The sequence below is a fragment of the Tachysurus vachellii genome, chromosome 21 (genome assembly GCF_030014155.1).
Source record: "Tachysurus vachellii isolate PV-2020 chromosome 21, HZAU_Pvac_v1, whole genome shotgun sequence".
Classification (NCBI taxonomy): domain Eukaryota; kingdom Metazoa; phylum Chordata; class Actinopteri; order Siluriformes; family Bagridae; genus Tachysurus; species Tachysurus vachellii.
Genome location: NC_083480.1, coordinates 6,996,560 through 7,018,081, shown reverse-complemented (window position 1 = coordinate 7,018,081; position 21,522 = coordinate 6,996,560). Strand labels below are relative to the sequence as shown.

At 37.6% G+C, this 21,522-nt stretch overlaps 1 protein-coding gene across 3 annotated transcripts in view; it reads right to left on the bottom strand.

Annotated features, from left to right (window-relative positions):
- csmd3b (CUB and Sushi multiple domains 3b) overlaps positions 1–19,844 on the bottom strand; it is a 406,848-nt gene extending 387,004 nt beyond the window's left edge. For all 3 annotated transcript variants that reach the window (XM_060897477.1, XM_060897478.1, XM_060897479.1), the window contains exon 1: positions 19,601–19,844. In XM_060897477.1, coding sequence (XP_060753460.1) covers positions 19,601–19,781 — 181 coding nt within the window. In that variant the 5' untranslated portion in view covers positions 19,782–19,844. The remainder of the gene's footprint in view (positions 1–19,600) is intronic.
- Between the last annotated feature and the right edge of the window lie 1,678 nt (positions 19,845–21,522).

Below are 21,522 nucleotides of genomic sequence, written 5' to 3'. Positions count from 1 at the left end.
AGATTTGTAAGGCTACAATAACTTTACATAACTTATACTTGCATCCTCAGGCTAAAGCTGAAGCCATGTCAGACGGTCCATCTAAATTTGCAATGTGTCTAACGATTGTGTAGAAGTGCAGCTGCAGAAGGACATGAGAGATGTCAGCTCTACTCCATCATGATTACCTTGTTTGCATGTTAACATCTGAGTGCTGTTATGTGTTTCATTGTAGAGGGCCATATTCTCCTAGCTATTTCTCTCCATCAATTCACTTTGACTCAATTGAGCCTGTGGTAAAGCTATCAGTAAACAAGAGCAGAGATTCGGAGAGGGTAAATTCAAATATTAAAAGGCTATATAGTATGACAGCAGAGTGACATCAGAGATAGAGGAATGGTAAAGCTGTGCAGGTGTAGAGTAAACATGGTGTAGATATTGACAAAAGAGACCAGCTTTGGGAGAGGAAGAAATGCAGGTCATTAATATGATGCAGTGTCACAGGACATAAATCTTTGTGTGTGTGTGTGTGTGTGTGTGTGTGTGTGTGTGTGTGTGTGTGTGTGTGTGTGTGTGTGTGTGTGTGTGTGTGTGTGTGTGTGTGAGATAGAGAGAAAGAGCCAGACAGACAGAGAGAGAGAGAGAAAGAGAGAGAGAGAGAGAGAGTGACAGAGAGAGAGAGAGAGAGAGAGAGAGAGAGAGAGAGAGAGAGCAACAGAGAGAGAAAGAGAGAGAGGGACAGAGAGAGTGACAGAGAGAGAGAGTGACAGAGAGAGAGAGAGAGATAGAGAGAGAGAGAGAGAGAGAGAGAGAGGGAGAGAGAGAGAGAGGCAGGCAGGCCCCAGCTGCTCCCTTAGTTGCATGTTTGCTCTGCATTGTGCTACCTACCCTAAGGCCACTTGCCTTCCCACAGCCAGTTCATGTACCTCAAGGCCCATGTTTCTCTGTTTTGGCTATTTTTATTTATTATTTTTATTTCCTGACTATTTTTTTATTTACTATCTGCTCAATGTTATCTAAAAATGAAGTGCAAAAGAGCTCATGCAAATGGCTACACAGCCATAAGCAATGCAAATAAGGCGGCTGAAAATACAAAGCTGAGCTACAGAATGATGATGGAAAGAAAAAAATAGAGAAAACTAACTGCATTTCTAAACGTGTGAGCCAAGAATCACAATGACTTATATAACGCTCCATCCCACAATGTTGGGTATGTGTTTGAAAATATTTTATTAATGAATGTTGGAACTACTGCAGATATTATCACTGCTGAGATACATGAGCTCAGACTCCAGGCTCCATCAGCAAAGCTCTCTCTGGAAGTTCTAAGCTAAATATAACATTCTCAGTACTTTTAACCAGATTTCTTTTTTCATTATTTCTTTCTTACTGTCTTTCATTTTACATTAATCGGCATATTAAGACCCTTTCATAATTTTCTTATTATTTTTTGCTTCTTTTTTTTTTTTTTTTTTAATTAAGTGGCATATAAACCTCCTTTATGCTAAATATTTACATATTTAAACACAGAATTCATTTCAACATATTCATTTTGCATCATCCTTGCTCTTAAATATACAAAAATATATATGTGAAAAGCACTAGAAGTAAAATGATGATTGCTAAATTTTCCAAAATAATGTCTGAGATTTAAAAAGACATCCTACTGCGTACATTTTGTAGGTTGCTATGTAAACTGATGTGTCTGCCAGCAATGATGTCACGGTTTGGACAGAACAGAAGGTCAGAGATGACCAGACTGGTTTCTACCAGCACAATCTCTCCCAAATGCACAATGGAGATGGCCATAACACATTCTGGTCTTCTTACACACTGCTAACTTTATTGATAACTTTGTTGACGAGGCTCCACCAACCGAAAAGCATCTTCAAAATGCCTTAAAGTCTGCGTACTTCTTGGACATAAAGTATACACTAGTATAGTACATAGTGTTAGTGATGCCAATCTACATTCAGTTCAATCAGCATGAAGGTGTTGAGTGGCGTTAAATCAGAGTCAGGGCTCTGTGTAGGACACTCGAGTTCTTCCACTCCAAACTTCTCACACCATGTCTCATCACATGGACCTCACATTGTGCACAGTAGCATTGTCATGCTGGTACAGGTTTGGGTCTCTTAGTACCAGTGAATGAATCTGTACAGCTACAGAATACAAGGACATTCTAGACCATTTTGTGCTTCAGACTTTGGGTATGATGGTCAGATATGCCACTAGATGTAAAAAAAATAATGAAATTAATAATGAAAGAAATAAATCTGGTTAAGGTTTCTGAGAATGCTAAATTTAGCTTAAAATGTACAGACTGAGCTTTGCTGATGGATCCTAGAGTCTGATCTCATGTATCCCAGCAGTGATATCTGTAGTAGTCCCATCATTCATTAATTACATTTTTTGAACAGTGTACATCTTAAATAATCTTTAATATTTATCTTCTCAAAGCATTTAAATGATCTGACTGCACTGTAGGTTCCATTTTAAACCAAATGAAACACCCATCACCCCAATATCCAGCCTTATGGAGATCCCCCAATTGTCGATAGGTCATTATGTCAAAGTCATTAAAATAATTTCCCCTTATTTAATACTTACTGCTGTTAAATTCTCTCATTTCACTGCACTGTCACCATTAAATTCTCTCCACGCCATGGATGACTAACACAGAAAGTCAGGCACATAGAAAGAAGACCTGATAGAAGATTACTAGATGCAAGTGCTGATGTGAAAAGTCTTAAATCTGAGCTATGATGAACAAAAAAAATGTGCTGGATAATTCTTCCCCTCTCATCTCAACATACGACTTTTTTTTTTAAAGCACCCTGCTAAGTCAAAGTCACACAGCTTAGTGATTATGCAGACTGCCTACCAAGTGAAGCATTGTTCATTTGTCTCTTTGTTCAGAAGTTCCAACATTATTTCTAGTGCCCCAGCTGTGCACTTTATAAAACACATCAGCGTTACCTCCTGAATAGTCAATTCACTGACCCCTAGCACACAACACAATACAGCATTGACTCACACTGCCGTTTCAATGGAAAAAAAAACCAGAAATAAGTAGTTATACATCTACTGGTGCAGCTACAGAAGTGGTATAATTATTACACAACCATAGTAATTTCCTGTACAACTAATAGATGGAGGATGGGAATCAGGATCATAATAATTTACAATCCATTTCCTGAGTTACAAGCTAGCGTTTAATGCGTACGTCATAAACATGACAACACCATCGTATTCTGCCCTTTCCTATATGACCTTCTGATAGCTGTAAGTTTTTTCTACACTGATGTTTATTTCTCACCAAGATTGTTGAGATAACATATTATATACCATATATGTTAAGCATTTTATTAAATAATATTTACAATAGGGAATGTGAGTAACACTTTATTTAAATATTTTTTATGTTAAAAGATGTTCGCTGATATTGGAGGTTTTATGGAACAGCAAAAATGAACTATTATTACGAGTTGACTGATTGAGATACTGCTTTACTGTCAATTTTTAACTGTACACTCACTCACTCACTCACTCATTTTCTACCGCTTATCCAAACTACCTCGGGTCACGGGGAGCCTGTGCCTATCTCGGGCGTCAATGGGCATCAAGGCAGGATACACCCTGGACGGAGTGCTTTAACTGTGCATTTAGCTTTTATTTATTTTTTAACAACACATTCATGATGCTTTGTGGAAGCTGTCAAAGGTACAACTAGTTCTTTTGTAAGTAATTCATAATGATACTTAATGGTTGCTTTCATTCACTCTATACTTCTACTACTACTACTACTACTACTACTACTACTCTTACATCTTATAGAAAAATTACACAAAACCTCAGATAGCATTTTATGTGGTTTGACATAAGACATTTATAAGGTCTTTTGCATTACTTTGTAAAATATTTATACAATACTTAAGAATGTGTAATAAAGGAACTAAAGGAAGCACCATTCTCTGTAGGGATTGTTACTGAATGCTTGAATTTCCTCAGGGATAAATTAAGTATCTATTGATCTGTCTGTCTGTCTGTCTTTCCTTCTGCCTGCCTGTCTGTCTGTCTGTCTGTCTGTCTGGCCTTCTGCCTGCCTGTCTGTCTGTCTGTCTGTCTGTCTAAAACAACTATACCTCTAGCTTTATCAACTGAGAAAAATGTCACTCACATCTGATTAATCTGGTGAGATTTTTCCTGTTGGCTAAATTTCACCTCTTACGTAAATCAAACATTTTTAAATCTTTCTCTCCAGTCATCTGTACAGAATATGTAAGCGCTCTTCACTGCTGTGATGATGATTATAATGGTGCAGGTGCAACATTTTAACAACCAGGATCTGATTACAAACTGAACTGATTAAGTGTATCTCTATTTTGCTACAGAACCTATCCAACCTGATCAAAGCAAAAGTGTTAAACTGACACCTTCTCTCCGTGATTTCTGCAGTAAATCTCAGGCAATATTAGGAAGTAAAAATAAAAAATTTCCATGTCATTTTTCGGACCATTTATTTTTTATGAGTTCTTAAAGTGAAGCTGTCATAAGTGTGTTATAGGCAGAAAAAAAAACTTATTTGGGTTTTTTAAGGCCGTTTTTCATATTTTTTGACTGCCAGAATTCAGCCGCAGCCATATCTAACGCATTTTCCCAGATGGCCACACAAAACTTAACACTTCCCATAACACCACAGAGAGGGAGAGAAAATTACGAGACAGTGTGGGTGGAAGAAGAGGGAGAGTCAGAGAGACAAAAAAAATGAGAAGACAGAGAAAAGAAGTGGTGTGTGTGTGTGTGTGTGTGTTGTGAGAGAGAGATTAAAAATAAGATATCGAAAGAAAGCAAGATGGTCAGACAGAGGAAGCCTTTATGTGTGTGTCTGTCTGTGTGTGTGTGTGTGTGTGTGTGTGTGTGAGAGAAAAAAAGAAAAAAAGTGTGTGTGTGAGAGAGAGAGAATTCTTTATACAGTCTGTACTTTGGGAAGTTTTCTGTTGTCAGTATGTTCTGATGAAATGTGTGCTCCATGAGGGAATACTTGCTGACGCATCACTATATACTCTCAATGAGTTAGCACCTGCAGGGAGTACCTCAAACCTCGAACACAAAAACATGAACACCTTAAAATAGCTTGTCTCACATTTAATCTACATGCAATAGTCCTTGTTCTCTAGTCTGATGGGTGACTTATGAGAACATTTGAATTTATGAGGGTTTATTCACAGCATCCACTGAGAAGTCTGATTACAAAGCAGAATAATGACTGCAAAGGTCTGGCGAATGTTTTAATGTTCTTTTGAGAATGTGTGTGTGTGTGTGTGTGTGTGTATGTGTGTGTGAATGAGAGTGTTCATAAGCATTCTCATTATATGTTTATTATTATTTAGACACTTATGCACATTTAAAATAAATCACACCTTAAAAAAATAGAAATTAGAAAAACTAAAATTAGGAAAATTGTGGATGCAATGATATGTAATAGGTCTGGAGAAGAACATTGTTGTGAACAAAACTGCAACAGGAACTAAGAAACCTTACTGGGGCAGGAATCTCACTGTCCAGTGCGTTCTTTAGTAACATTTCTGGTGAAGAACAGGAGCAGAAGACAGGACTATTAAAGTCATGGTTGCCAGGTTTCTGTTATTTCTAGTGAATTTTTATTAAATTGGGCTAGTTAAAAACAAACAAACAAACAAACAAAAAACAATCAACTCTTAACAATGAACAATTAGGAGATCATTAACACCTATAATAATAATACACCTTGCTGATGATGGCGTTTAAACAAAAATTCACATTGAAAAGCATTTAAAATGAGTTGCAAGGATATGTGTAGGATTAAGTCGTATCATCCGCTCCCAACTTCAGGAATTGTTCTAAAATTTCACCAGACATTAGCCTAGCGTATATCATAAGTCAGGTTATGATAGCCCTATCTGCATATCTTTTTTGATGCTACATCGTTATTATTATCTGCCTCAGTGTCACTGTCAAATGTAGACACAAGTCATTGCTGCTTACCCTTCGAAACCATTTCCTGTTAGTTTCTCTGTAGTTACCTAATATTTCATAGTAGTTACAGATTAATAACTGTCTCTATGGCATTAAATCATAATCTAATTTTAACTTCAAGCAAAGGACCAGTGTGACCACAGTATGCAAAGTCCCAGCATTCTGTCATTCTAATCATAAATAATGGATGAAGAGAAAAACATTCATCTTCATGAAACTGCTAGATCACTATCAGTCCACACTGATAAATAGAGGCTGACGGGATTGAATCTGCAGTTTTACAAGAAGAGTGGTCAATGTTTTTTTGGCCCTTGTCTATAAATTTAGCTTCTCCTTGGTTGCTGACTGAACAGAATGTGGCCTAGCTATCAGGCTTAGCTTTATCAGATAATCACTCACACAATATTTACATGCAAGCACACACACCCACCCACACACACACACTCACACAGTTCAGACAACGTGAATTCCCTTCACTAGAAATGGAGAAAAAAAATCTGCATCTTGTAAAAGAAGTCTGAAAACCTCTGTCATCTCCCTCCCCTATTTCTGTACATGTACATGTGTAATATCTGAGCAGTTAAAACAATTTAGGCTCTCAGATAAAACAATATCCCCACAATATATAACAGTAAAAATCTCAAACAGGTGCTCAAACTGCCATGAAAATGCTCCACTAAAAGGCTTGATGATGGCAGGCTGAGAGAAGACAGCATTTTAATGGCATCTCCGGCGTTCTGATGTGAAAAGCCTGTCGGAGGGTAAGTGAACAGCATGCACCCTGTGGAGCAGAGCGCTGGCCTGCTAAACACCTCCCTACCTTGCACACCATTGTACTCGCCATTAGCTGGCGCTAACGCTGATTGTCCGCCCGGTTTGTGCTGATGTGACATTTCCCAGCCGGCTGGCAGTATTCCTGTGCTGACTTTGAAGGTGAGCCAGTGATAAGAGTCAAGCTTACGTTACCTCGGTTTCTTACATTCTGATACCCCTGCATCAACAGTGTCGTACACTGTTACATCAACACACATATACATCAACAGTGTCGTATTAAACCTCATTCGCATATCGCTAATCATTTAATACTTAGGCTAGTATTAGTTCAGTGCATATGTACTGTACGTTCTCAATATTCCTCAATCTGATCTTCTCTATTTGGTTGTTATGCTACGTCACCATGGCCCTGCACTCAAAATGATTCCAAAGTGCCAGTATTCATCTGTGTCAAACAAACCTTTCAATCTGATCCATATTTCCTGTCAAAGGTCCATTACAAGAAAGAAAGGAAAAAAATACATAAAGTCCAGCGGACAAATTTGTAGCTGTCAGACACCATCTGCCTGGGATCAATGTCTTTAAATTGTCATCATAAATTGTTCACCAGAACACCAGAGGGGGAGATATGATGGCAAAGTTTGTAGTAAATGCTGTCAGAAAGAATGTATGCTGCGACATGTCAAATGGTTAGCAAACACGCTTTCGCCTAACAGAAGTCTCAAAACAAAACTAAAAATGACAAAACGATCATTTCCATAGCTTTCAAGCTAAACAAAAGCATGAATCAATTAGAGTGCACCCAGCAAAAATGGACATTAGGGTTTTTTTGTTTCGTTTGTATTTATATACCCCAATCATGAGTACAGGCCATTTGAAACAAACAGTAAAGGATCATAATCGGATTAAAACACTTATGAGATCTATTCTGAAAAACAAAACAAAATCTTTATTGGTGTTCACTCAGAGTTGCGCTGGTGCCTGATTGAGAGGTGGGAAAAGATCCAGGGTAGGACATCAATCCAACACAGGAAAAAAAGATTAGAACCATAATTACATAATCAAAACTATAAGAGATATCAGCACATAAGGCCAGTAAAGGTTTCAGACTTTTAATGTCAGAGCTATAGCATTCTGTCAGTTTCAAAAACATTTTAATTCCTTTTCATTGAATTACATAAAAATAATTTCCAGGCAACTATTTAACAATTTGAACGACTTATTATATAAAATTAAGTGTGAGATAAGGCTCATTATTAATGTCATTTAAGTCCTGAAAGCTTCATTTAGTTCTATGAGTTCAAATGCTTATTTAACACCTTATCCAGCCAAGACCTCAGTATCCATGGTTTTACTGTTGTTATGCTAATTGTGTACTGATAAACGGATTAAGCTTACCTTCATATATTAGGAAGTAGATTGTGCTCTAGAGGAAGTTAAGTGAATGCATCCTAATCTCAGTGCCAGGAGCAGATGTGGGTCTTAATCGTCTAGCCCCGAAGAGACACGGCTCTTATCTCTCCAGATGCTAGTGTATGACATCGTAGCACGCCTATGTAATTAGCTGCCTTTATCCTTTAGGTAAAGGTCATCTGCACAAATGAACTACAGATAACACCAAATCCCCAGTTTTTCACATGCACTTTGTTTGGATGCAACATGGGTTATCGGATATGACTTTTGTGGAGGTGTGTGTTTGTGGATTTAAGTGTGTGTAAGTAGTTAAGTACGTATTCTCAGGATTTAATAGTTATGCAAAAATAATCATCTCTAGGCCAAAGAAACAATAGTACAGATTTTTTTTGTATTTTTGTACCTGAGACTAATACTTGGCAATATGATGTAATATCACTGTCACAATATTTGTTTCTGAGACATAATAAAGATTTTTTTTTTTATTATTTCTTCATTAAATTTATAAAATTCACAAATTTACAAGAAAAAAGCTGATTTTACATTAAAACGACTCTGATATATTTATTTCTTCATGATTTGTACCTAGCTTGTGCCTTATATACATTTCTATTACTTTACTTTATTTTGATTCTCTCAGTTTCATTTTCTATTTCTTGTTTAATATCGAGGATAGTTGTAAAAAGGATTTGTACTGTGTGATTGTGGCTGTTGTGTTTGTGACTAAATAAAATTTGAATTTAAAACTGTCTTAAGCTTCAAAAGTGCAAAATATCATCATGTAATCAAAAATAGAATTAAAAAACCTCTAATTACCCCAAAAAAATGTAATCATTTTATTTTTTGTAGACTTTATATAAATCATTGTTGCATCATTTCTAATGTAACACTACTGTATTTCTGGCAGTTTGTCAGCAAAACTTTACACTTTATACATATTGTATACGGTCGATATGCCATATCACCCACTGCTACCTGAGACAGATTGTAGCTGATGTGTTGAAATGTTCTATATTTTTTTAAGACGAAGCAATCACATATGGCAGTGGCTGTATTGTAGAAGAGAAATATACATACTGTACGTGTCTGACAGGCAGATTGACCTTTTATAAAATGAGACTTCTGCACACGTGTATTCATGGTTTATTCACAGGCATTTCATGGTACTTATCATTTCACTATATTTCATCAGGAGCACACAGTTAGTAGCAGATGGAAATAATTTCACTCACTCTTGCCTTCCTTGCTCAGTATTAATCTCTGAGGCTAAAAACCCCATGACTGCTTTACTGAATGACTGTCAGACATGCTGACTGCATGATAACTTCACCAAAGGTCAAAAAAAAAAAAAAAGTCTAAACAATCACTAAAATCTCAACCTTTGACTTGTTTACCCTGTGGATGTGTTTTTTACAGTAGATATCCATAGATTACCACTATATAATAATACAATATTATCAAAATTAATTCATTATTTAAATAAACCCTACTAACAACCCTCCACCATTAAAATTATAGACCTATAAAACTTTATACAACTATTAGACAAAACAGTTTTTATACAGTTATTATATTGAAAAAAAGTCATAAAAGTATTTTTTTAAAGATTCAGTTTACATTTGGAGTTCACACTGCAGCATTTCTCTTTGGTTGATATTACTTTAAGATTATTCTAGTCGTGAGTCAGACTGGAATATTTACCTTTCAGCAAAAAGGTGACGTAAATTATATTATTTCTTGACCTCCACAGCTGCTTTATACAAAAAAAAAAAAAATAATAATTCTGGCTTCTTTTCATTAAAAAGGTAAAACAGTTTCTCACCTCTCACCCTGTATACATGCACTACAAGTCTCTTTTTTTATTATTATTATTATTGTCAGTATTTTCATTATTGTGGGTAGTGAACACCATGAGCTGATGCTAACTCCTGTATCTGACAGAAATGTATTTCAATATTAGTTCTTAAAATCTAGTAGTGCACTCTATGTCCAATTTCAGTAGTATTGTTTAATAGGTTTGTACAGACAGAATAAAATAAAGCAGTATTTGAGCTGCATTTGTCCTGCAAGCCTTGAGTTTGACACTGTGGCCTAGACGGTGATGTGAGTGAAAGGAAGGAGAGAATAATATCAGAGCTGCATGCAGTAGCTGCCACTGTGGCAAAGCGCTGTTTTACAATTCTAACATAAATCAATAAAAGTAAAAAGTCTCAATGCCTATTCATGCAAAGTAAAACCTTAAGAGTAAATATGGCTTTTTTGGTCTGCAAAAATGAGGAGTGCAGGGAAATCTATAAAACTGCTTAAAATTGAGACCTGAGAAACAGTGATGACGGAGAAAGCATGAGGAGAGGTTAAGAGCTCGGAGGGAAAAACGCTGTCTCTGGCTGGATCACTTGACATTTAAACAGAGGTTTGAAAATCCCCACAGAATCACTGAATGCAACATTACATTAGCGTAAAGTGGGTTTGATGACAGCAGCATGATTCAGCCTTAAGTATCCTGGCACTGCAGGACAAATATTTGAGCTTTAAGAACCAGCATAATTCTTGATATATACCAAGAGATATGAAAGACTGTGACAGGACTCTTAGATGAAAACCTTACAAATGGCATATTCAGTCCTTCCATTTCTGTGCCTTATTTATTTATTTATTTTTTGACCAATCTGGGTTGAAGGTAATGGAAAATACACACACTCAATCACACCTCAATTTATCTTATATCCAATTGACCTGGGAGGTGGAATGGAACCAGAGAGCCCACACATACTTGAGGAGAACATGAACAGAAACTACTCACAGACAGTAACCTGAGTTCAAGATTGAACCAGAGACCCTGGAACTGTGACCCTGGAACCTTGGAACCCATTAACACACTCATTCACACCTAAGAGCAATTTACTGTAGCTAATACACTATGTTTTGGGGAGATGGAAGAAAGCCGGAGGACCTGAAAAAAATCCATATGAACACAGGAAGATGGTGCCAAACTGGAGCTGGTCAAACTGGAAGACTCTCTTTGCTAGCTTGAGTTTTGGCAGCTGGTAGCTAGTCAGTCTGAGTTGGATTTTTCAGCAGGGGCAAGGCAGTTCAGTACATGGCAGCATGAATAGAAGACGGCACACTAAACACTTCACTGAGCAGTTGGCCCATATATTGTCTAATCAAAGATCAATGTGCCAGTCAAAGCAGGGTGCAAAGAGCCAACAGCCAACTTAGCACGGCCTTGTCCTGGTCAAATTTTCTGTATTGCTCACACTTTGAGTAAAACCCAAGTACTGTACACCAGTTATTTGGCTGTATAAATGATCACGAAAGTACAAATATACTAAAATACAAATACATGAATCTAAGAAGCAAAAACATAAACAAAGTTCAAATACAGGGCGAATAGTGCAGTTTAGAAATACCAAAAACTGGAAAGATATTATGCAATAGTAAGCAAAAGCGAGAGACACATACAAAAATGAAAGCAAGCAAAAAAGAAGTGGTTGAAATTTATAAACCACAACAAAAAAATGGTCAGAATTAACAATAAAATTTCACATAGGAATTAGATTTAAGCAAACACATAAAAGGTGTTTTAAAGCATTATCTTGTGGTGACATTTGGCCTGTTAGTACGGATAAAGATGCAGGGTTGCTGTGTAGGTTATGGGCAATATGCTAGGTTTGTAGAAGTTGGTATGACTGAACATTTGTAATTGATATATTGAATTATTGGGTTGTCTAAGTACTAGTTTAGGTACTGTTTTATTTTGGAATTATAATATAATGCAAGAATGTAATGTGTAATATGTAATCAGCATGTCAAAGTGGTGGTTATATCCATTCAAACCACTGAATAGAGTACCATGAACAGTGTTGGAAAAGCATTAGAACAGATTCAGGCATTTAAATATTAGACATTATTTTATTTAAAATGACCCTTCCACTAATGTGAAAAGGAAGTGGGAAATAAGGATGTGAGTATGATCACAATCTACTACTGAAATCTATTGTAAACATGCCAGCATAGCCTTCGAATCAGATGATTACAGTCCACGCTATGGTAAATTGCATCTATGGATAATAGTAACTTAAGATCTTATCTCCCTATAAAGTGTTTGTCTATGAATGGACGCTTAATGTTTAGAAACTCCAAATAAGTACAGTTTTGATTCCTAATTATCCAAATTATTACCATTTTATGAGTCATTTAATGAAATGTCAGATATCCTAGAAAGTCAAAATGCTAAAAATATGGCTTTTGATGTCCTTGAATGAAGTTTATCCATTTCATGAACACTAATATAAGCAGAGCTCATTACCATAATTCACTCTGTCAGACAAAATCATGTGTATAGTTTGAATACATGTAGAAAAACTAAATTCCATTACAAATATGCTTTTCTTTAATCAGAGACTCCCCATGCTTGTATTTCTTTCAGTACTATATCAATAATACACCCCTGAGTTCTCCTTGTTTACAACTGCACCCTATTGGAGTTTATCACCTTACCAATCACAGCAGTAGTTCAACTATTCCTACTGTGCTTATGTTTATTGGAGGTTCCCAGAAGCATACATTATTTTGAATGGTAGCAGAAAACACTTAGCAAATTTAAAATTGTAGACTCCTGCTGCTCTGCTTGCAATCACAACTTGCAGTTTCCCAGAGGCTAAGAACGTTGTAATTTGGTTTCATTTATACCAATACGGATTTATACACAGACTCATGAGAAAAGTACAACATAAAGCATATAGAATTGCTATAAAAGTTACTATTTTTGCAGCGTATAAATATAAAAAGGTGTGTAGAGTCACTCATTCACAACCATACAGGCCATAAAAAAAAGAAAAGAAAAAAAAGGAAAAGAAAAGAAAAGAAATAGATTTAAAGAATGGTTTAGCTGAATGCCTTCTTTATGTATATAAGTAAAAAAATATAAAGAAGGCATTCAGCTATACCATTCTTTAAATCGTTAATTAATTAATTAATTAACTAACTAACTCATTGCAATTAGGTGAAAGTTGGGAGCAATCCGAAAACCTAGCTAGTAAATAGATAACCCGATTTGCAAATAACAACTATTACTTTTATCTATATCTTTTACTCATAGATAACTGATAAAGTGCTTGACGATTGTTACATCTTAAGATTAAATATTATATTTATCAAACTTTGAAACAGCACATGCTAAAATAGTAGAAGTGATTTTCTGCTAATTTACTGTTAATAGCATAGAAACCTGCACAAATCCAGATTTCTCTATTTAGAAGCTCTATTTAAAAAACACAATATACCATTACTATAAGCAAATATTATAATATCTAGCTGACATGTAAATTGAATTTGCACTACAGTATACATTCAACTGATACATATTTGTGCCAGGAATATTGTGTGAATATAAATATATGCATAGTAATATTTATTCATTTATATTCCTCACATAATCTATATATTCCACAGAAACAGGAAAGCAAAAGCTAGTCCTTTTGAAATTTATAGCATGACTCACAATGACCACAGAGCCAGCAGCTGTGGTCACTGCTGGAACAGGATCCCCAGGAATAAAAGGTTAGTGGTCTGTGTTGTCCAGAGCTCTGTCCAGCTGCGGCCCCCAGCACAAAACAGGTTCCTGAATCAGATTTCTTTTTTGTTTTGTGCCTAACTGGCTAATACAGAAATATCACATCGATTGCCCCTGTTTCACATAAATAGCTAGTCGACATGTTTCCACACATTAACCCTTACCCTCAAACTAAAATACATTCCGAATAGAAAATGTTAAATCTAGGGTATAATTAAGCTTCATGTGTGATAAAACATTTCTATGAAACTAAAGATCTCTGTAACTTTAAATTTTACAGGAATTCTCATCACAGGAATTTAAGGGAGTACAAACTGAACTGCCAAACGCTTTCTCTCCTTACTAAGAATCCCAGCATGATGGCAAACAAGGCAGCCTTGTGAAACAATGAGGGTAAAGAAGTATCATTCACTGTGCTAAATTATCCACAGCTCACAACAATGGGGCAAAAAAAAAATTCCTACATGCAATGTACATATCTCACTGCACACAGGGACGACATCTTTCCTTTCTTTGGCTGCTGCTCTGCAGAACCTGCAGTTTCCTGTGTCGTATCTCGAGCCGTGACTGCCGATTTAGAAATTGATGAGGAATTCATGAGCTATCACTGTAAGGAAATGACCTACTTCCACACACTGTATCATCCCCACTGAATGTTCACTACTCCCTTCAGTCCGCAGCACGTACACATAATTAGTTGCATTTTCTTCCGTGTTTTGTGGTACTGGTCAAATGATACAAACGAATATTAAATATGAACTTAAATGTGAAGCTTAATCATTACAGTTAAGGTGGTGAATGAATTATTCCTTGACCTTCGCACCAAAGTGCTGCCAATTCACTGATTCTTAATGAGACAATCCGATATTTCCAACATAGCTGTCAGAAGACGTCCTACATGATTTTTAACTCTTTCAGGTCATTACAAAAACAGATCAGCACCCTGCAGCATTTTAATGTAAATGTGACTAATTTAAGAAGGGCATCTCGACTTGAAAACTGTCAATTTCACTGTCCAAAGAAACCTTAACTGTCATAGAAAATGCAACATTTCTACTCATTTTTAATCACAGTAGATGCACGCTAAACTGTAAAAATCATTTATTAAAACGGATTTCAATGGTATGACTAATTGACCTGAGAGATATATAAACTATATGGCAAAAACTTAATTGACAGCTGATCATAACACTTACAGTATGTGCTTCCTGAACATCCCATTCTAGACCTAGACACAAATATCATACAATATTGTGTGCATTAATGTTTTGTGCCAATAGTTTGGGGAAGAACCACACAGGTCAGTTGTCCATAGACTTTTGGCTGTATAGTGTAGGTTATATAATTACATGTCATTATATATTCAATAATGTTCCATAAGTTCAAGGTGCAGGATGTCGATGCAGAGGGGGTGTAGCACCCAACTTTCATTATTTTTTTAACTGCAACTCCAACTGCAAGTGCTTAAATTATAATTATATACAAACATACACCTGTCAATGGGTTTAGTGTCAATTAGACAGCAAGTGAACAGCCAGTTCTTGAAGTTGATGTGTTGGAAACAGAACAAATGGGAAAGTGTAAGGATCTGAGCAACTTTGACAAAGGCCAAATTATGGCTAGAAGACTAGGAAAGAAAAGGGCAGGTCTTCCCAGTATCCAGTTCAGTGTTCCTGGTACACAGAGGATAGTACCTACAAAAAGTGGTCCAAAGAAGGACAACCAGTGAACCAGCAACAGGGTCATGAGTGCCCAAGGCTCATTGATGCACATGTGGAGTGGAGGCTGACCCATCTGGTCTAATCCCACAGAAGTACTACTGTTGCCCAGCCATTTAGAGAGAATCGTTTGGGCTTAGATTGATTCTTCTCACAAAGGGTAAAGAGATTATACATGTTTAAGTGGTAGAGACCGTGGGAACAACAAGAACATCTCTGCTGGGAACACATATATTTCAGTCTTCCTCTGCACATTTTCTTCAAATCATTATTTAGAAGTCCTTATGTAGTACTCACAGGTAAATGGTAACAGGAAGCATGCAGTAAATTCATTTTGCCCGCAGTGTTCAATTTCCCACCAGACCCACTACTAGGCTAAGTGCAGCATGCCATTTGTCAATTGACAGAAAATGCAAAGCACTTGTACACTAAGAAGAGTGCATATACATATACACCCTTGTGGACATATATTTACTGACATGCTGGCCTATGACTCACACATGCGTACACAAATGTATGTTCCCCCTATTAGCACAGCAGTCTCTGAAAACTATTCGCCTACAGACATCTGGGGACTCTAATAGCCCTGCTCTGCACCTGACTCCAGACAGGCAGCATGGCTCATGCAGATTAAAAACCTTCTTTCATGCCATGAGTAAAAGTAATTCATGCTCACACACACACACACACACACACACACACACAATGACAATAAAGTACCTTACCTTAACTTACACACACACACACATATATATCCCCAGGCTCTATCATACCTCCACAGGACAATGCACTGATCCCAAGCATTATCCTTCTTGCTTTCTATTAATCAGTACCCATGGGACTCTTCCGCAGCAGACCAGTAGTCTATGTTCAATGTAGATTAGACATATCACCTTCCTATTTACTGATTTGTAGTCAGCCACCTCATTTGGTGCACATTTGGTGCAATGAAAAACTGTATCGGTTGTTTGGTGCAATGAAAAACTGTAAAAATGTTGTTAGTAGGGGACTTGCAATATGGCACCATCCGTATATTAGCATGAGATTTGTAAAAATATTCATCTACACTAGCTGAAATTATTGACCAATATGAAAGCAATTGGTATTTCCTAAACTGAAACCTTTAAAAAACACATTCGGTTTAGTTTTCAATAAAACATACCCTATCATATTTTATTCCTTTGTTAAATGCAGAAGGCATCCATGAAATTTGCAGTTGCATCATGTGAAGTATCTAGAAAACTAATTTCTGAAACTCATTTTCCACAGGATGGCTTTGTGTTTGGCTTTCTGTTGCTATTCTGGCTTTTACAAAAGACTATTACAAGAATTGTAAAGGTTTACTTGAAGTATTTTGAGAGGCAATAGAAAAAACTGTGATGGTTCTATTTATTCGAATAACTCAAACACCCAAATAAAAGATATTTATTTATCCTTTATTCTGATGAGAACAGAGAACTCTAGTACTCCAACATCAACCTGAAGCTAAGTAGTAATGTGAGTCTTAATCAGGTACATTAGGTGGAACTAGTGGGGAATATATATGATCCCATTTTCATCCGCAAACTCGAGCATGTGACCTACTAGATGTTTTTTCCTCTAAAAGACGTGTTTGCCATTTTAATGTTGACAGAATTACAAAACAGAGAAAAACTTTGTGGTTTTCCATTAGTGCTGCAATAGATTAATCTATCATGGGATTTAGCACTTATACTACAGATGGTTTAGGCATGTCCTATAGGCATGTCCTATACTGCTGCATGGTCTAAGATATGGATAGTAGAAGTAGCGCTGTTCTGAGGCATCTGCCTTTTTACAGACAACAGTTTTTCCTTGTGGTAACTGCAGTTAAGGTCACTATTGTAATTCTGAAAAGCAGATGAATTTGATGAGAGGAAAACGTATTTGTCACGTGTACATTATAATAGAGTAAAATGATGTCTTTACAAATCCCAGCTTGTTAGGAAGCTAGCGGTCAGAGCACACGGTCAGATATGATTCAGAGCCCCTAAAGCAGTAAGGTTTAAGGGCCCAACAGTGTCAGCTTGGCACTGCTGAGGAATGAATCCCTCTAACCTTCTGATCAGTAACCCAGAGCCTTAACCATTGATCCACTACTGCTCTGATGTAGAAATCTGCCCGTTGTGTTGTTGGAAGCTATGAGATTAGAAAATTTCATGTGATTCCATGTGATTTGTTTAATTTCATGCAGAAACTACATACTTATTACTGTAAATGTAAAACAAATTTATAGACACAAAAACTTTCACAAACTATTTATGACAAGGAGTTTCCTTAATGTTGAATTTCTGACATCCTGAAGTGTCAAGCCTGAAGCATCAGTTATCATAATGGTACTGGATCAGTATTTATTATTCCTGTTTCAGTTTTTTTTCTACCCTGCACTAGCAATAATACCTCAGTGCTCTTAAGTGCTAGCACTAATGGGCATGGTCATCAGTGTACGGGCTGCAACTGGCTTTTGAGTTAGTCCCTTATATTCAAAGTGATGTCCTATCTGTGCTTTTTCAGATAACTAGTTTTTTGCTGGAAATCAGATTAAATAAGGAGGATTCTGTTGGGTAAACAGGCCCACTTAATTCTGGTCATTACACTTAATCGCTCTGTCTCAAAGCTACTTGCTCCTGCTGTTTTAGCAAGGACTGTGGGTATCTTCTCTCTCTCTCTCTCTCTCTCTCTCTCTCTCTCTCACACACACACACACACACACACACACACACGAGCGATGAGCAGAAAGTCAGACACATTGATTCTCCTCGGGATCTGTTCATACCGCCACCGCGTGACGGCTTTTTATCACGCAGCTGGACTGCAGCCGGTAGATTTAGGATGGCATCTCCCACTGTGGATGGAGGACCAACTAATATCTTCCTCGCATCCACCCATCCCCTAATGCCACCATCCCAGACCCCACTCACCACCCCCTCACCCTCCACCCTAGCACAAATGCAGAAGTGCAAAGTGAAAAGGAATCAACGACCAAGTGACGTTATAGTAACGCTAGCAGGCGAGTCGGTGTGTAGTCGCGCGTGGGCTCTGTGCGGATTTGATGACGCAGTCGTTTTCGACGCTATTCTCTTACATTGGCACGAGCTCTAATGGATTAGACTCCGATGCTAATTAAAATGTTTAGTGCTAATGAGCGTAATGTACAGCGCGCACAAACGGTACCCAAGGGTCTTTGCATCCGGTAGCTTAAGGACACAACAACCTTATAACAAATCTGGACTGATTCCTAAATGACACTAAACTTCGAAAGGAAACCTAATTCCTAATCATAATAATACAGAATCGGACCCATCTGGTGATCAGATCAGATCAGATCAGACGCAGAGCATAAACTCTTTAATCACGCGCGTATTCAAAAGTGCACGTTTAAACAGATGTCTGTATACAGCGGTGGCTTACACATGTGTCTGAGCGCGCGCAACAGTTCCGTCAGAGAAATCAGAGCTCATCAATACGCGTTAGGGAAAACAGTGTGGGCTTTAGAATAATTACACACTTCGCATCAGATCTAAGATTTGCTCTGTAACAAAGATGATTTTTAGCCTCTTTGATATCTACCCATGATCCTACGTTGGTTATATGGAACAGCAACAGAGCAGCACTCACTCCGGTTCACCGTCTGCCTGTCAAAGAGACCCGCCGTTTTCTCTAAAACATTTCATTCGTAGCTCATCGGGTCATATTCTGTCTTAAACTATTATTTTGTGGCACTTTGGAAATGAAAAAAATAAAAAATAAAATAATGCTGTACATGGCTTCTTATCCATGACATCTCCATGTAGGAGCTAATTCTTTATAAATAAACTAGAACAATAACGAATCGTATTAACTGATAGTCAGTGATATTACCTCCCTTCATCATAATCACTGGAGCGGTATAAGCGACGCACGTACTGGCCTGAGCATGCAGCAGGAATATTTATCAGCGCCTGCGTTACAGAGCGCACGAGCTCGGAGTGGACCGACTGCGTTAACGGCGCGTTCTGGAGCTTACTTACCCCAAGCACAAGCATAGCGCCGGTTAAAAAGGAAAAAAAAAAAAAACTAAAGCAGAGGGCATGAAAAGCCTTAAAAGCCCCAAAGCACTTACCCCGCACGCACGCGACCATCGTAAAAAACACGAGGCTCCAAATAAGAGCTCCCGTATTAATCCTCATTTTCCTCGCTCGTGAGAAGTCCGCTCGGGTACATTTAATACATCCTGGTGTCTCGAAGGCGGTCAGGACGTCCGTTGCTCTTGCGCCGCGTCCCAATGCGTCATTGGTTCTCATATTCACATGAAGCTGGCTCGTGTCGGTGTGCGCTCGCGTGCTCTCTCCGTGGCTCGTCCGGAAGCGCAATGAGTCGCTCGCGTTGCGGTCCACGCGCGCGTCGCAGCTCCGAGTGAACGGCGGCGGCGGGGTGGCGCGGCAACCTCGACCAGGACTCAACCATCTCACTGAAAAAAGAGGGGCAAGGAGAAAGCCTCTGAGCCGTGAGCTCGCCCACAGAAGCTCGGCCAGCTTCACACTGAAATACAGCATAAGCTTAAGATAAAAAAAATGAAGTAGCAAAACCCATATTATTGCTTTAGGAATCAAAAGTAATTGACAGAAACTGTCAGTGCGCAAATTAACACAAACAGACATGAATGTGTGCAGACTTTCACTGGTGTTACTTTTGCTTATGCAACAGAATAAAAAGACTTAGTGTTCAGGTGTTAGTCAAGAATCAGCTAAACACTGCAACAGTTTCACTGATGACTGTAAACTGAAGAAGCTCCTTTAACACAGTAGGTGTAACACTGGGATTCTGCTGTGCCTGTGGGCTCACTGATAGAGCATCACAGCATCATTTAGGATACTGTTAACCTGAAGCCTCAGTCAAAGATAACACGGTAAATATGGATTGGACTAAATAAAAACTGATGTTAGTGTTTAGATTGTGTCTTTAATTGACTTACCTTTGATTGTGCATGTGTGTGTGTGTGTGGGGGGGGGGAGTACATACTGTACAGTATGTTTGTGGTGAACAAATGTAGATACCATTTGTGACAATTTTGACATTGTGGAGACATTTGACAAGTTCTCATGATTTATATGTCTTTTTCTTAAACAATAACAAGTAATAATTTTATATATATATATATATATATATATATATATATATATATATATATATATATATATATGTATTACTAAGTATGCCAATGGCGTGTGTGTCCTGTGTATAGCAAGATAAATGTGTGTGTGTGTGTGTGTGTGTATGTGTGTATGAGAGAGAGAGAGAGAGAGAGAGAGAGAGAGAGAGAGAGAGAGAGAGAGAGAATCTACTGTGCTTCATTTTATTCCTCACATTGCAGTGACATGTTAGAAATCTTACAATCTTACTTTTCACCCAAAACCTATTTTTCTGGGACTGAAAGTTGCATTGCAGGACACTTCTGCCATCTACAGGCTAAATATTCATAAAAATGTACACCTTAAAGCGTGCAGAAGCTCTCTCTCTCTCTCTCTCTCTTTCTTTCTCTCTCTCTCTCTCTGCCCTACCATTATTCTCTCTCTCTCTCTCTCTCTCTCTCTCTCTCTCTCTCTCTGCCTCTCTCAACCCAGACCCCACCCCCACCATCATTCATACAATAGGTTGTGTAGGTTTCACACACTACATACAAACTACTTGCAGTAATGTTATCTAAAGTGATATATCCAGAGGCCAGAGCAAGAATCATCAGGCAGAATCATTGTTTTTTTTTTTTTTTTACTCCTCTCAGTAAATATGTTTAGCCCACAGTTATCATCAATTGTCACTGGTGCTGGACTGAAATGAACCAGATGAGTGGGTGCAAAGTGCTGCAGACTTCAATTAGTTATTTGATACGCTTATTAAAATAGTGCTATCTTGCAAGCTGTTGAAGGACCAGAAGGCTCTCGTTGGAGTTTTCATGGTAGTTCTACACAAAATATCAGTAGAACTGAAAACATATAGACTCATACAGATTGCACTCTCTTTCTCACTTTCTTTCTAACTCAACTA